The following is a 15,877-nucleotide window of genomic DNA, read 5'->3' as shown; positions in this document are numbered from 1 at the left end:
GGAAAAAAATCCAAATGTGGTGAAATTAGCAAAAAAAAAAACACATTTATGTCACGAAGATACCTTAATACACTTTAAAAAATGAGAACAATGTCGATGAAAAAAAAATTAGGTACGCCATCTTCCAACGCTAATAACTGTTTCATATTCATGAAATATGTGTATGGAGCTGTGCAAGATGTTATTTTTTGCAAGATGAACTGACGTTTTCACTGATGCCATTTTGAGGACTGTGCAACCCTTTGATCACTTTTGATCACATTTTTTATGTGATGTAAAATGGTGTAAAAGTGGCGTTTGCGATATTTTGGTGCTATTTTCTGTTATGTGGTTCACTGTTGGGAAGAACTGTTTTCATATTTTTATAGATCGGGCATTTTGGGATGTGGAGATATCTTACATGATATGATTTTTACTGTTTATTTAGATTTATGTCAGTTCTAGGGAAAAGGGGGTGATCAAAATGTTTAGTTTTTTAACTTTTTTTTATATGGGCTGATTGTTCCTACCACAGTATATTGTTCCTACCACAGTATATGGGGTTTTTAAACAGCATCCATTACAATGTGCCACTGGTAGTAGCCGTGGGTGTTTGCTGCATTATGCAGCAAACCCCACCTCTGTATGACGAGGACTCCCTCTATGAGCCATTCTCATACACTACAGTACTAGCAGCTCTGCGTTAAGGAGTCAATAAATGTTTTTTTGGAAAGAGCAGAGTTAAAAATTCTATTCAAAACCTAGTCTATGACATTCCCTGAGTCACAGAGAACGGCTGTGCAAAATTTAGTGATTGTAAACACAATGCTACAGATTCCTTTATCGGACATACATACATACACACGTACACTCATACATACACTAAGCTTTATATATTGGATATATATGATATGGGATAATTAGTTAGACTTAACGTTATGATATTCTCTTAACCTTCTATCAATATGCAATGACCAATTTCCCAATCTGACATTGCTAAAAATGTACAAATGTTGCAAATTCCAGACAAAAAAATAATCCCCAAACTTTTAATCCTTTTCAAGAGATGAAATTACACTTTTTATTATTGAAACCAGAAACACATCAGAGAAAATATAACGTTAATAAAAGTGACTATGTTTTAATGCTGTTTTTAATTTGATTGTCTTAGTCTATGATAATTTCCCTCGAGTCAAATTCATTGAATTTTCAGAGAAATGCGCAAAAGCTGCCAGCAGGTGGCGCAAATCAACCTATATCCGGGAATAGTCTGCACATTTGTCAGCAAAGAAGAAGAAAGGGAAAGGGTCAGCTCACTTGGGCTGTATTATCAGCATCAGCAACAGCAGCCAGAGTGTCTTGTGTCTGCTGCAGGAAATGGAACTCTTTTCCAAGTCCAGAGCATTCCCACTGCATCCCGGCGGAGAGGATCCACACAGACATGCCGGTAGCTGCCTCTGCATGCCCTCATTCATTCTACTGCATTAAAGCTATAGCCATGAGGACATGAGAGGAGCCTGCAGATGCTTTGAAGTAGAGTAATTGATTCCTACAAGCTGCTTTTCAGATCACTATGGTGTTTTTAATATAGGATTTCCCTCCGCTGGTTCACGGATTTATCTTTTTTCCCAGGAGAAGAATTATTGATGGCCGACAAACATCGGATGAATAGAATGGCTTGGAAAAAGGTTGACTTTCTAAAGGGGATCCTTTATTTCTTGCAAGATCTAGAAGTCGCCCAGGGATCAGCTTGTATTTGTTGAGGGACAATCTTTGGTTCTTTTAGTAGCACAGGATTGGGAGATTGTGTCAGAGCGTAGGGATTGTTCCAAAAAGTGGAGAAAAAGTGCAACGCCAAAATGTCCAAGGTTGTTGGGGAAAGTTCGGTGGAAGACCTTGCGAAGGTTTCTGATGAGGAGCTGATGAAGTGGACTAAGGAGGAGCTGATTGTCCGGCTCCGAAGAGCAGAGGCTGATAAGATGAGTGCTATGCTGGACCACAGCAATTTAATCCGGGAGGTGAATAGGAGACTGCAGCTACATCTAGGGGAGATCAGAGGGCTCAAGGTAAGGGCTGTCCCCTAAAATCCCTTATATGTGTACATTTGGTACAACGCCACTAATAATGTTGGTGTTACTGAGCGCCGGATATAATCTTGGATAGAATTGAAACACCGGGTTTGAGATTCACAGCCAAAGGTCAAAGCTGTCTCTTTAAGAATCAATTGAATAATTTTTTTTCAAGGTTCCAATGAGTCTTTTGACATCTATGAGATTTCAGTCTTAAAATACTTCAAAGCAATCTCCTTTCTATATAAGGCATCTTTGCTTTAAGCAGCCAGAAATTCAATTCTCTAAAGCCTCTAAAGAGTTAAAAGGATTTACTTGCAGTCTAAAAATACAGCATCTCAGTGACTCTCACACCTTGCAGTCCAGTCTAATCATTACGTCATGTGCCAGGAGCTGCACATAGGTACAGTACAGTGTGGAAGGGTGATGGGGCTTTCTTCTGAAACCAATGACATCTGTGGCTGAATGTAAGAATTATTCCGAGTTACTGGTGTGAAGGTGTTTGTGCTGCCAGAGAATCCTCACAGCAAACAAATAAGATGCTATAGAAGCCCGCCGCAAAGTGAAATGTTCACCTCTTATCTTCAGAGAATAAAATAAATCTATATCCTTGGGTGGCAGGCTGTCATTGCTAACCTCTGATGTGGATTTACTGTATATTGGCTCAATCAGATTAGTTTCATGATGGTAACATTAGCCAGGGTTGAGTGGTAGCTTCCTAGCAGCTATTGCAGTGATGTAATGAGTCACAGTGTAACTGTTTCAGTGCTACAATGTGCTCCACTATCTTCTATCAGTATCTCTGGGTGATTTGGTTTTAACTGAAACGAGGTCATCTGAATAATTGGGGTATTCATTTATATTTAGAATTGTTATGAAAACGCGGAAACAATGTATTCAAATGGAATATAAAACAAATATGATAATAATAATAAACAATGATAAAAACAGATACATGGCAAGACAACATCATCTTTAGAACTATTAAAATATGTCATAAAAAAAAGCTTCAGAAAAAACAGCGCTGGCTAAATCTCTGCCATCTAATGATATCCTTCACCTACCACACCTCTCCGAGGTGATAACCCAGATTAAGTAGATATCATGTATTCTACAATACTCTGGAGATCAGGGGTTACGTCCACCACAAAGATACAGGATTTCATGTTTAGCCAAGTTCACTTATTAGATCTTGGCCAATTATTCCATATATCACTGTATGTCAGATTGGACTTGGTAGTGGTAAGGCATCTACACAACGTATTTTTCTACACTATATAAACCCATTGTATAGGATAAAGTGAGCAGTAATATATGATATGAATATATTGTTGGAATGAATTCAGCAAAGCGCATGAAAGCTACTCAGGGATTTCTTTTGGGCAATGCACTATGACTCTGAAGATGTTCTGCCAGTTAGGAACAGCTGGAGAGCAGCAGGTTGCCCACTGGTACTCATCATCGGCTCAGACTGTACGGCACGTTGCGATGAGTGGAACCGGCTTGCCTGTAGTAATTACAAAGAGGAGGTTTCGACATTTGATTCTGTAGAAGATAAAGATAAGGGGGTGTCAGATTTATGTAGGTCATGTACAATATCTAATAGCTTAGAGCCATATTTCCTTTTTAATCCCAATCCAAGTGCTTCCTACTAAAACAAATTAGTTTCAAGTACTCCCTAGGCTATTATACACTGTGTTGCATGAAAAACGTAGAATGGCTACAGAGTAAGTACCTCCTAGAGACGTGATATAGTTTGCATGTAAAAACAGGTTGCTGTTTGCGGATCAGTTATATTTCAATTACAAATTAACAGTGGTGTTATCTGGTTCAGAAAAGTTACATTAGCTTTCCTTGTTAATTAAGAGTTAAAAGATGTGGGTAACCCTTTTTAGTATTCTCCTCTGATTTTTGAAGGATCTCGATGACTCTGCATTTATGGATTTCCCACCAATTTTGATTTCAGCCCAGTGCAGTGCCTTATCTCCCCAGTGGTGGCGCTGTATAGGTATAAAACACTTGCTACTTCAGATACATGATGAAGAACATCCAGTGATTATTTTCAGGAGATTCTTCTAACAAGAGATAATGCCCATAATTTTACCAATTGCTAAAGTGTAAATAAACTTCATATATGAAAAACCTCCTTAAGTTTATGATATACCAGTTGTTTTTGTATTATTTACAATCTTTATCTCAATAGTTCTTCTGTCTATAATACCTTGTATATTTATGGATCCATGCTGGACTATTATTGCCGATCAACTGAAATGTAAAATATTCAACCCATTATTTGGTTGACACTTTCCTAATACTTTTAAGTTTTTATAATTTATATTTATATTTTAATCATGTATACTGAAATCATGAATATTCAGTCATAATGGTCAAAAGCGCCATAATAAAAATGAAAAATTGAAAAAAAAGACATTAAAATAATAAAGAGGTTGTCCACTTACATTGTTTGTATAATAAAAAGTTTTAACAATTTCCAATATACTTTCTGCATTAATTCTTCAATTTTTTCTAGACCTCTGCTTGCTGTCATGCAACAGGAAGCTTCATTGTTAACTCTCTGTAGTTGTGTGATGCCAAATAGGTGCACGGCTTGCTATAACACACAGGGGCTTATTTACTAAGGGACCGTGCAAAGACTTTTGTCAGGCTTTCATACAACAGAAATCGGTGGGGGGGGGCTGGAGTGGGGAGTTAAATGGGGTGCCATCAGACGATCAAACTGATTCGGACTGAGTGCAGGATTTAACTTTCAAATTGTGTCGCAAGACAATGCACTTACATGCACCAGGAAGAAGAAGATGAACTCCGGTGGACCTGAGCGGGGAAGCGACACATGCAGGATATCGGGCGCATGATCTTCGTGAATCGTGGCACAGCGCATTATTGGCGGAAAAATGCACTTTCGGTGAACTCCGCGGACGGGAAAGTAAATGTGTCCCACAGTGTAATCAGAGCTGTGTGATACTAACAATCCGTGCACCTGTGTGACATCACATGACCATGAACCCATGTTTATCTACAGGAAGTTAACAATAAAGCTTCCTGTTTCATGGCGGCAAGAAGAGATCTAGAAAACTGTGTGTTATTGATATAGAACGTACACTGGAAAATTTTAGAACTTTTGTTACACAAACCATATAAATTATTGGCTGTACTGTGCTAAAAGTGGGAAATTTATTCTGATTACATTTTACAATAAACATTTGTTGATTTCAATATATGTTCTTTTTTAGATAAAGATGCTTGTTTAGCCATGTCATATTTCCTATCAGTGATTGGCTAGTCTAGAAATGGGCCATTTGCTTGCATTACTATATGGGTTTTGTAAAAACTTAGGTACTACAAACTTGAGCTCCTAAAAGTCTACAAGTAAAGTAGAGAACCAAAATGTCCTATGCAGACTCCAGTAGGATGATACCTTTTATTGTTGCACTTGCTGTAAGGTGCATGTAAGGTGAAACGCGTACAGCTTGAAAATAACCATAAATCCGCTCCAGCTTGTGGGTTGTGGCATTTTATTGATTGGGAATATCAATGACTGCACAATAATATGGACATTCCTTATCCTATGCAAATCCATCCGTAATATGCCATATCAATGGTGACCAATGGCTTTATTGACTTGAGAACATGACTAGATTAAAGGGGTTGGCCACTTGTCAATAAATCACTTCTATTAGACATGTCTCTGAAAACTGCAGCTACCTTGTCTTAGCATGTTGGCCTCTGCATACACACACAGCTACAGTCTCTCTCACTGCTCCAGGATGTCTATGTGGCACCGACCTCTCTTTCTCAGTCCACCCACACTCATAGAGACTGGGAGAAACAGGGTAGAGGAGGAGCAGGATGAGTGATAACTCTGCTGCTGCAGCTCTTCCTATTCAGCAAATCTCAGAGGTGTAGGAAAAGAAGCATGGGGGGTCTGCACACAGTACGGTAGCAAGTATTTGCAGTATTTGCAGCTTTGCTGCTGTAAAACTGTGTAAATAAAATAATACAGTTATTGTAGCAAATGTTTCACTTTTTCTTGGTTTGACTGTAAAATAGGTGACAGTTCTTTAGAACTGAGTATGTGAAACCTTAAATTCGTAAGACATAATAGTTGACTGCTTTTTGACCTTCACTATTTGCTTTATTAGATGAAGCCTTCTTTAGAAAAACAAATTCTGAAAGAAATATCTAAGAGATATCTAACCGTACACTGAAGAGGTAGCAATGGAGCTTTCAACTACAGTATAGTGTTCTTCAAGTAGTATACTCCTACACCCAAATAAGTTTACCAAACTGATAAGCATCAAGATCATTGACAAAGAATATGTTTAAATACCCAAAAATGGTAATTAAAGTTTCCTGTAATCAAAAAGATATCACATAGATGCACATACTGTGAAGAACTATAAAAACGCTCAAATTCTACTGCCTTGTCTAACAGTCTTCCACACTAATATGTTCTACAAAAACAGCAAAGACACATAGAAAGCAGGTCAGATGAGTCTAAGGTTTAATCTCCTGGACTCATTTGCCTCATTAAAATAATTGGATCCGCTGCAGGACCCTTTGAATACTATTTTTGGGAATTCTCAGCAGAAACATAGACATTGTGAACTCATCCACATTTATCTCTGTACCAAAGACTCTGTAGATGCAGGAACAAAACATTTCCTTTTCTAAATTGCTGAATAAATAAAGATTTGATTATATTAAAGGGAACCTGTCACCACATTTTTAACAAATGCAGTGACAAGTTCCCATAAAGCCCTATTAACTAAATGCCCCCCCTTTTTTTTGCTATATTTTCCCCCCACAATCCCATAAAATCAACTTTGCTAACTTAGCTGGCATACATTCAGATCCTCAGCGAGTCATAGAGGGTGCCTCCTCTAGTACTTATTCATTTCTACTTCTCCCAGTACCTTACCATGCATCACTTTATGTCATGTGACCAGAGTGATTTTATCTTAGGTCCTTCTCCCACTAAAACCTACCCCATGTGTGTATCTCATCACATGAAAATGCAGCTTGCTACCATGGACTTCTGCTTCTTCCTATCCTCGTTGGAGGCATGCTATGATTTCATGTGATCAAATATAAACATGGGGTATATTTTGGAAATGTTACTAAGCGTAGGACGTTAGATGACATCACCCTAGTAACATGAAATGAAGTCTCAGAATCTGGATGATGCCAGCTAAGATGACAAAGTTTGTGAGGGAAACAATTTTTTGCTAAAAGGATAATAACAACCTTTATTTATATAAGGCCATCATATTCCATAGCGCTTTAAATATCATAGAGGACATATACAAATAAAATAAAACATGACAGAGCACAAACGTTCATGTAGAACAATAGGAGTGAGGGCCCTGCTCACAAGAGCTTATAGTCTATGAGAATGAGGGGGTGACAAAAGAGGTACAAAGCTTATACAATGGTCCAGCCATTCTTTATAAGGGAAAAGAACAAAATAAAATAATATAATATAATAAATAAAGGTGCTGCTTGAACCAGCCATCAACCATCTTATATACAAAGTCCTAGGTCAATAGGACTGCAGAGAAGCCGGCACTGCTGTTTGCCAGATAACAGCCATAAGGAGGATGCAGGATGGGTTAGTGAAGAGAATTGAAAATTCATGCAGTTAGAGGGTGTGATAGGCCTGCCGAAAGAGATGTGTTTTAAGAACACGTTTTAAACTTTGGAGATTGGGTGTCCATCAGTTGATAGGGCTCTATGGGAACCTGTCACTAGCTGTGTTTGTGAAAAATGTGCTGACAGGTTCCCATTAATTTCTTGAGATAATAATTATTATTAATGATATTCATGTACTGTAGCATTGTATCATACAACAGTTTATAATATTAACTCATACAAGTATAACATTGGTAATGTGAATATAAAATTGAACTTACACAGTAGTTATATATATGGGGGGGGGGGGGCATTTATTTCCAAAGCTTTACATTGCATGTCACAAATCTCTGTATTTCTTTAGTCAAGGGACGAAACATCTGAACTTTATATTTTAAGGAGATATTCAGCTGTGTCACCATCAGGAAACATTTGAAATGTAAGTAAGGGCAATATTTGAGGGCGAATGACTGTGCACACCATGAATTTTAATAGGATAAAATAAATGCTTTGCAGGACCAAGTTTTTTAAAGTTATATTTGTACAAGGCATAATTTAAGCAGAAAATGTTGAGCAGCATAAAGCAAGATACTTTATGAAGGAAAGAAAGACCCAGCACTTCCAAGTCTAGTCGAACCATGAATAAGGTGAATAGCTGAAGCATGTTGGTCTCTGAGACTGTGTCCCTCTAATATACCTTCATTTTAATATGACTTGAGAAATAAAGTTTTCATGTTTAAATTCCCAAGACTTGGAAGTGCCAGTTGATCTTTGTCTGCATATGCTACCTGGTCCCTGATCTTCGGACTTGCCTCCACCAAACCCGTAGCAGATTGCTATAAGCTGCAAGTGGTAAGCTGGCCATCCATCCATTTTCTAACATATTTTATGGTTATGAAGGCCATATATGACAGTCCATGCATATGCTCAGCTGTTATATCCATGTTCCTTTACCGCCTTAATAATAATCCCTGAATGTTCATCAAGTTATTCAGCAGTCCTGCTACTTACTTTTGTGCTGTATGCAGACTCCCCATGATTATTTGTTACATTGTCTGATCTCTGGTGAATAGGAAGAGCTGCAACAGCAGAACATGTCTGTCAGTGAGACGGACTGCGAGAGAAATACACACAGTGTATAATGTCGGCTTAGAGCAGTGAGAGACATTTCTGTATATATGCAGAGGGCAGCATGGAGAGCACAGGAAAAGGCTGAAGCTCTCAATGAAGGCAAAGACACAGGTGCCTATATATGCAGAGACATGTGTCATGGCACAGATTTATTGATAATTGACCAACCTCTTTAAAGTCTTGAGTATTGCTCGCCTAGATAGTGTAACCCATTCTCCCTATCAGCCTCCTATATTCATCTTCAAATGTTGAACCACGATCAATAGAAAATTCTATAAATGACATGAAATCGCAAATCAGCTTATCTTGTGGTATGATGGTGCAATGCTTCCTGTACTTCCTGATGTGCCAATTATCGACATGAGTCGTAAAATGAGAACAAATTATAGAAAGCCTTGAGAGACCTTGGTTTAACACTGTATCATTTCAAACACCTACCCAAGATGGTCAATCCCAGTTTTCGGGAGAATACCAATGTACTCAAAGAACAGAACGAAGGGCACAGAAATTTAAAAGAATGGTGCACAATAATTCATTCCATTAGGCAGAGGTCCCACAGTGATAATCGGACATTGGTCTGCAGATCACATGGGCAATGCTATATATGAGGCTCATGGAAAAAAATAGGTGACTGCTCAAGACTTTAACCCTTTAAAAGCAGCTTTGACAACAGGGAAAGTGACACTAGTCCTGCCGCCCCATAATATTAATGATTAATCCAAAGCATTAGAACATTTGTGGTATGCACCTACATAACCCTATGAATTTTAAAGGGGTTGACCAATCAACAAAAAAAAATAGTAATTGCTATCAACATCCCTGAATTCACTGATGCAACCAGTGATCTGGCACATGTTAGATCCCATGCACATGACCATATCGGGGCCGTGATCTAGTCGCTTAAATTGTGCGAAAGGTCATGACCCCCATAGAGGTCTTTAGTACCCAGTGAGAGTGAGCACACAGGGTCTCACCATACCATTGCTTCAGGTGCGCTGTAAAAGATAGAGCATATCCTATTTTTGGGCGGATTGGCACAGCCTCTCAGCTTCCTATGGAGCTTCTTCACTTCTCCACATGACCTTGTGCTTCATCCAGGTGTCGGCAAGGGTGAAGCACAAGGATGTGCACATGAGGCCTTATAGTGAGAAGTCCTCTCTGGAGACCAAGATACAAACTGGGAAAACCTAATTGTGTAAGTCATACATCTGGAAATACATATACTATAATACTTTCTCACCTCTGCATTCTTCTTTTCTCAGCTAACCCCAAATATATGCCATGTGTACAAATTCAGAATACAAACCTAAACCCTGTTAGCATATTCATATACTCATTTTTGAAGCTTGTACAGTATCAAGTGAGAAATTCAAATTGTGGTTGGTTTATTATAGATCCAGAACTCTCACCTTTAACATTAATATAGCGATTTCTACTAAAACAGACATAAAATGTCAAATCCTACCATACTATTCTTCATGTAGGCAATAGCATTTTTAACTAATAAATATATCAAGCCAACCTTTAAATCCGTCATCCTGACATTTTCCAGATATCAATAAATCTGGTGGACTTGGCTAGAACCACAGAACCGAGGCAGTAAAACCTTTAATATGACCCAGAGAATAGAGAAATGATAAAAAATCATCCTTGGAACAGGTTGTACCTTGTAAACCTTAGGTTAGTAATCACGATATATGGCGAAACAAGAAATAGCATTAAACTAAAGAGGTCTATTTTCAGGGCACCATAAAAACGACACTCGCCTTGTGTTGCTTGTATCTGTACTAGTAAATTCATTTAGCGATTTAGAATATCAGAAGACATTAATGCAGCTGAATAATTCATAATGATAGTTTGAATAACATTATATTTCGCTCTCAGTGCATTATTGTATACGAAAATGCTTCCTTAATGTAGCCAAATTTTAAATAGCAGCTACCCGCTCCCACATAAGCAGGCGGTCATATTGCCCAAATAGGCTGGTGTTATGAATGCAGGTGAATTGGAACATGCAATCATAGAACATTACTGAACCAATTTACAATACAATGCCGCTTCTAGGGAAAATGTACTTCTAGAATGGAAAGGCGAACAAACAATTGTCAACAGCTTTCGTGCCCTTTTCTGCATTAGATTGAAAGCGCCTAAATATGATAATTTCTTCTCGAAAGATGTTTCTGATAGAGCATATGCAAGTGTTTTCTTCTCTTTACTGCCCCGTGTTTGATCCTCAATCACTCCGTGAGGCATCGTCTCATGTCACATAAATAAGAGGCTGCAAACAGAAGGAGACGCATTAAATGGGCCGCTTGTTTTGTTTGGTCCGGCCTTCTTTAAATTCCTCCCTGGTGCTGTGAAAGGTTTACTGAAAGGCACTTAAATAAATCAAGTGTGAAAAGCCTATGGAATGATCATATATGTGGCAGCGCTGTCTTCTGCAGCTAAAGAGTCAAGCTCGGTTAGGTCTCAAACAGAACAGTTGGAACTGGGTGAAGCGACTTTGTCTGAGATGTATCTAATTCTGGGAGGAAATAATGCCAGAATTTCTAATACTTATAGGGGTTTTCCAAGATAATATAATATTAGTGACCCATCAATAGAATCGGTCATGAATATCAGATTGGAGGAGAACAATTAGGGGGATATTGCTCATGCGCTGGCGTATGATATGCCTGCAGCTGCATTTTTGCAGCAGGATACATCAAGAGGCTTTCGCCTGCTGATGTATTGGGTACGCTGCCACGCAGCGTTTATTTTACACCAGGCAGGGCCTGGTGTAGAAATAAACACAGCCGCCGACTTTTCACATGTGAAAAGTCACCAGTGGCAGCAAATGTGCCCGCACAGGGACACTCCTGCTAAACAGCTAAGACATCAGAGTCCATCCTATAGTCCAACCTACACAGGATTTTGCGTTGGTCCACAAGAAGGCAAGAAGCTGATGCCAATCGAATAACTCCCTGAATCAACAGAAACTACTAACAAAAAGTTTTATTCCCATAAGATGTGATATTATTGCTCTCCAGAAAGGCATCCAGACCTCTCTTGAACATGTTCAATAAATCATGGCATTGGAGATCTAAGCCAAGGGCCTATCTCCACATTCTGGCCAACATCAGGCACATCTGGCATCAGCCAAAAAGTGGAAGAAGAGGTTAAAATTCTGACTTTGGTCTCTGTTGAGAGCTAATTGGTAGGGATCCTAAATCTATGTATATTGGTAAATTACCTAATATCCTGTCCCCCCTACACTTATACACACATTACAAAAACATGAGGTAAAGTGGTTCACCCATTTAACTCATTACTATGCCTACTAACAGTACTGAGTTTGCCAATTTCTTCTTTCCAGTATTAGATTTACCAGACTTAATTGTAAATCTGGCATTATGTTCCTAGTGGAGTAAACAATATTACAAAAATTGTCCAGTTTTTCTAGTTTAAAGGACATCTACCATCAGGAATTCTGATGCCTACTATTCCCCCATCCCCCGTACCATGCAGATTTTTAGTAAGCTTATTTTAGTATATACGGTATAAGTGCAGTGTTTGCTAGAAATAAAGCATTTAAAAATATGTAAATTAGCCAAGTACCTCTTGGCTCCTCCGATTAGTAGTTATCTAACTCCTTGACAACAAGAATTGCAGAGGGAGAGACGTTGGCGTCACATCGGCTCTCTGACCGCTGTGTAGGTGGAGCCAGCTGGCCCAGGAGCCATTAATAATTACTAATCGGGGGAGCAAAGAGGCACTCGGCAGAGCACCTCAGGTTAATTTACATATTTTTCAAAGTTTTATTTCTAGCAAATACTGCACTTCTAAGATGGGATGGAGGGTGAGTAGTAGAATTTCTGATGGTAGATTGATGTCCTTTGACTTCCCAATTCTATGAATTAAACAGAACTTTACTTTGCACTTCTCCACTGACATCAGTGGGAACTCCATAGGCTCTATTTTTAGCTGGAGAAGTTGGTTAGAGCAGATAATAGATTACAGATACTGCTTGAAAATAAAATTTCAACAACCATTTCTCCTGGGTATCATTTTAGTCAAACACAACGTAGCCTTACTTATTTGGTTCATCCATTTGTCAAAATGAAATGATGCCATGGATGAAAAGTTATCTATGTATCCGTGGTAATACAGTAGACATGTATAGAACATGGACACATTTGTAAGAGTAGATTTCCTCTCTGCTTGTAACATCGAAAAACGTACCCATTTCTTCTGAATTGTTTTCTTTACCGAAAAACTCCATCATTATTGTGTTACTATAAAACTATCATGGGAGAGTCTCTGGTAAGTAGTCATTAGCATATGATTCCCAGGACATATTGCCTTGTTTAGCTACCTTCATCCTTAAAGAAGTCCCTAGGGAGGTTTGTGTTCAGTGTATGGACAGAAAAAAGAAATGCCTTGGGATTCTGCCATTCACAAGGAATGAATACAATGAATAGTTTCTTTATGTAAAGATGAATAACATTACAGAAGAAAGACAAATTGTAACATGTTTTTATGGGGGGGAACAAGATTATGTTTTCGTTGATACACTTTTTGGGACTGTAAAACATTTTGTAGGGGCATGGACAGCAGTGCATTTGGCTGACCTGGTGGATTCCTGCCCCACATCTGCGCATGTGCCATAGCCTGCAAACATTTAGGCCTGAAAAATCGAATGCTGAAGCACAATTCTACTCCAGGCAGGACCTGGCGCAGAATTTTTCCCCGCTGCAGCTGCTGGTAAATAGATCAGGAGGCCACAGCGTTCTCATGTATCTGGTGGTGACAGAGGGACGGGAACCTCATCATTTTTATGAGCGCTATTGTATTATGTAATGTCCCCCAATGACTGTGGGATACCTAGGTCCCGTCATAGCAAAACAAGATAAAAGGAAAAAATGTTTGCAGCTCACCATGTACAGGCAGTCCCAGGGTTACATACAAGATAGGTTCTGGAGGTTTGTTCTTAAGTTGAATTTGTATGTAAGTCGGAACTGTATACTTTATAATTGTAGCCCCAGCCAAATTTTTTTCGGTCTCTGTGACAATTGGATTTTAAAAATATTAGATTGTCATCAGAACCAGGATTAACTATAAAGCATAATAGCAGACACTTTTAATAACTGTTATAGCTGTTTATTATAGCCTAAGGCTAAAGTACAGTAAATTCGGGTGTTCTTAAGTAGGGGACCGCCTGATTTGTATAGCTGGTGCACGGACATGCTGTGTGGGGGCCAATCCTAACTCCAGAAATCCAATAGGTGAAAAGTCCAGCATCCAGGCAAAAAAGATGTTTAAATCAGATAAAAATCCACTTTATTTAGAAAAATAAGTTAAAAACAATAAGTTAAATAAATAAATAAAGTGGATTTTTATCTGATTTAAACATCTTTTTTGTCTGGATGCTGGACATTTCACCTATTTCACCTGGATTCATAGCAAAACAAGCCCTGAGCATTACACACCTACCACTCTGCTCAACAGTTGCTATGAGATGCTTGTGCTGATATGCTGAGATGGCTTTCACCAAATGGGACTGGTCACATCATGACCAGACTTCTTTTGTGCCCAACTCTGCAAACGTAAGCTATACTGCCATATTCTTATGTGAAAGACAATACTTTCTACTACCAATTCTTCCAAATAACCCATACAGTACTTGTTTGGCTTATTGTAATGTCATGAACTTGAACATTTAGCATTTAGCTGGACCTCCTGAGTTGAAATGTTTTCATCTTAAGAATAATCTTTCTTGCTCTAGAATGGTGAACTTCAGTAGCTTGGAAAATACCTTTTAAATCTTCCCACATTGACAGGCAGCATTAATTTTTTTCTGTAAATTATTACTGGTATATTTTTCTCCTTGCCATTTTGGAAAACTTGGCTAGATGGTTCAGTTGACATGAAAATGTCAATGGGGGTCATTTACTAAGGGCCCAATTCGCGTTTTCCCGACGTGTTACCCGAATATTTCCGATTTGCGCCGATTTTCCCTGTATCGCCCCGGGTTTTTGGCGCACGCGATTGTATTTTGGCACATCAGCGCTGGCATGCACGTGACGGAAATCGGGGGCGTTGCCGAACAAAAACCCGACGGATTTAAAAAAACGAAAGTGTCGCAGAGCTTGCACTTACCTTCATCCTGGATAGGCCGGTGTATTTGAGTGCGTTCCGATGCTCTTCAACGCAGCAGCGCCACCTGGTGGACGTCAGAGGAACTACCTTAATGAATCCCGGCCTGACCCGAATCCACCGCAGAGAACGCGCAGCTGGATCGCGAACGGACCGGGTAAGTAAATCTGCCCCAATATGTCTGCTTTTATTAAGGTGGTTCCACTTGCTGTTGATTAATGTAACAACTTCACTAGCTTAGCTGCACCTTCCTGCCGCCACTGCTGCTACTTACTCAATTATTCTGGAAGCAGAAATGGTGGACTTAATTTTTGTTCCCTTCTCCTGCATTTTGAGTATATAGGAAATGTCCCACAATAATGACAATAAATTATTATTGAAAAGGCAACTAATAGATCTATTCACCTGAAAAAGCGAATAACTCATATGAAAATTTATGAATAGAAAGTGACTAATCTATATCTCTCTACAGTCTACAGTTTTCAGTCTACAATTTGATCTTCAGTGTACAATAAGTATTCACTCTTCAGTCTACTATTTGATCAATTTTCAGATAAGGCATTTTCCTCATATATGTACCTACAAGTATGCTAGATTTTTATAGATATAGTTGCCTCATGTCCGTGTTTGGATCTGAGCCTTTTGAATCCATTGGGATTTCACTGGCAAAGGTTCATCAGCTTCTTATCGATCGCAAAGAGGATCTTGTAAACAAGAAATTAACTGGTGTCTGATACTCGGCTCAAACTGCATTGCACGGATGATGGTCAGGGATTTCCTGTTGGAGAGTGTATGTATCTAGGGACTGAACGAGATGCAGAATCGTTATCTGGATGATGAATTCACATAGGTTCAAAAAGTTCATTACAAGTTTTTTTCTCGCAGAATTATATTATATTTATCAGTCTTTTTAG

General features: G+C 38.8%; 1 protein-coding gene across 1 annotated transcript in view; it reads left to right on the top strand.

Annotated features, from left to right (window-relative positions):
- Positions 1–1,256: 1,256 nt before the first annotated feature.
- The window catches only part of CCDC85A (coiled-coil domain containing 85A), a 156,262-nt gene continuing 141,641 nt past the window's right edge, over positions 1,257–15,877 (top strand). Inside the window, exon 1 of the mRNA XM_072140598.1 lies at positions 1,257–2,045. Within this exon, the coding sequence (XP_071996699.1) occupies positions 1,839–2,045 (207 nt within the window). The 5' untranslated portion in view covers positions 1,257–1,838. The remainder of the gene's footprint in view (positions 2,046–15,877) is intronic.

Source organism: Engystomops pustulosus, chromosome 3 (genome assembly GCF_040894005.1).
Source record: "Engystomops pustulosus chromosome 3, aEngPut4.maternal, whole genome shotgun sequence".
NCBI lineage: Eukaryota > Metazoa > Chordata > Amphibia > Anura > Leptodactylidae > Engystomops > Engystomops pustulosus.
Note: the sequence above shows the minus strand (reverse complement) of the source record. Positions and strands in the feature narration are given on the sequence as shown.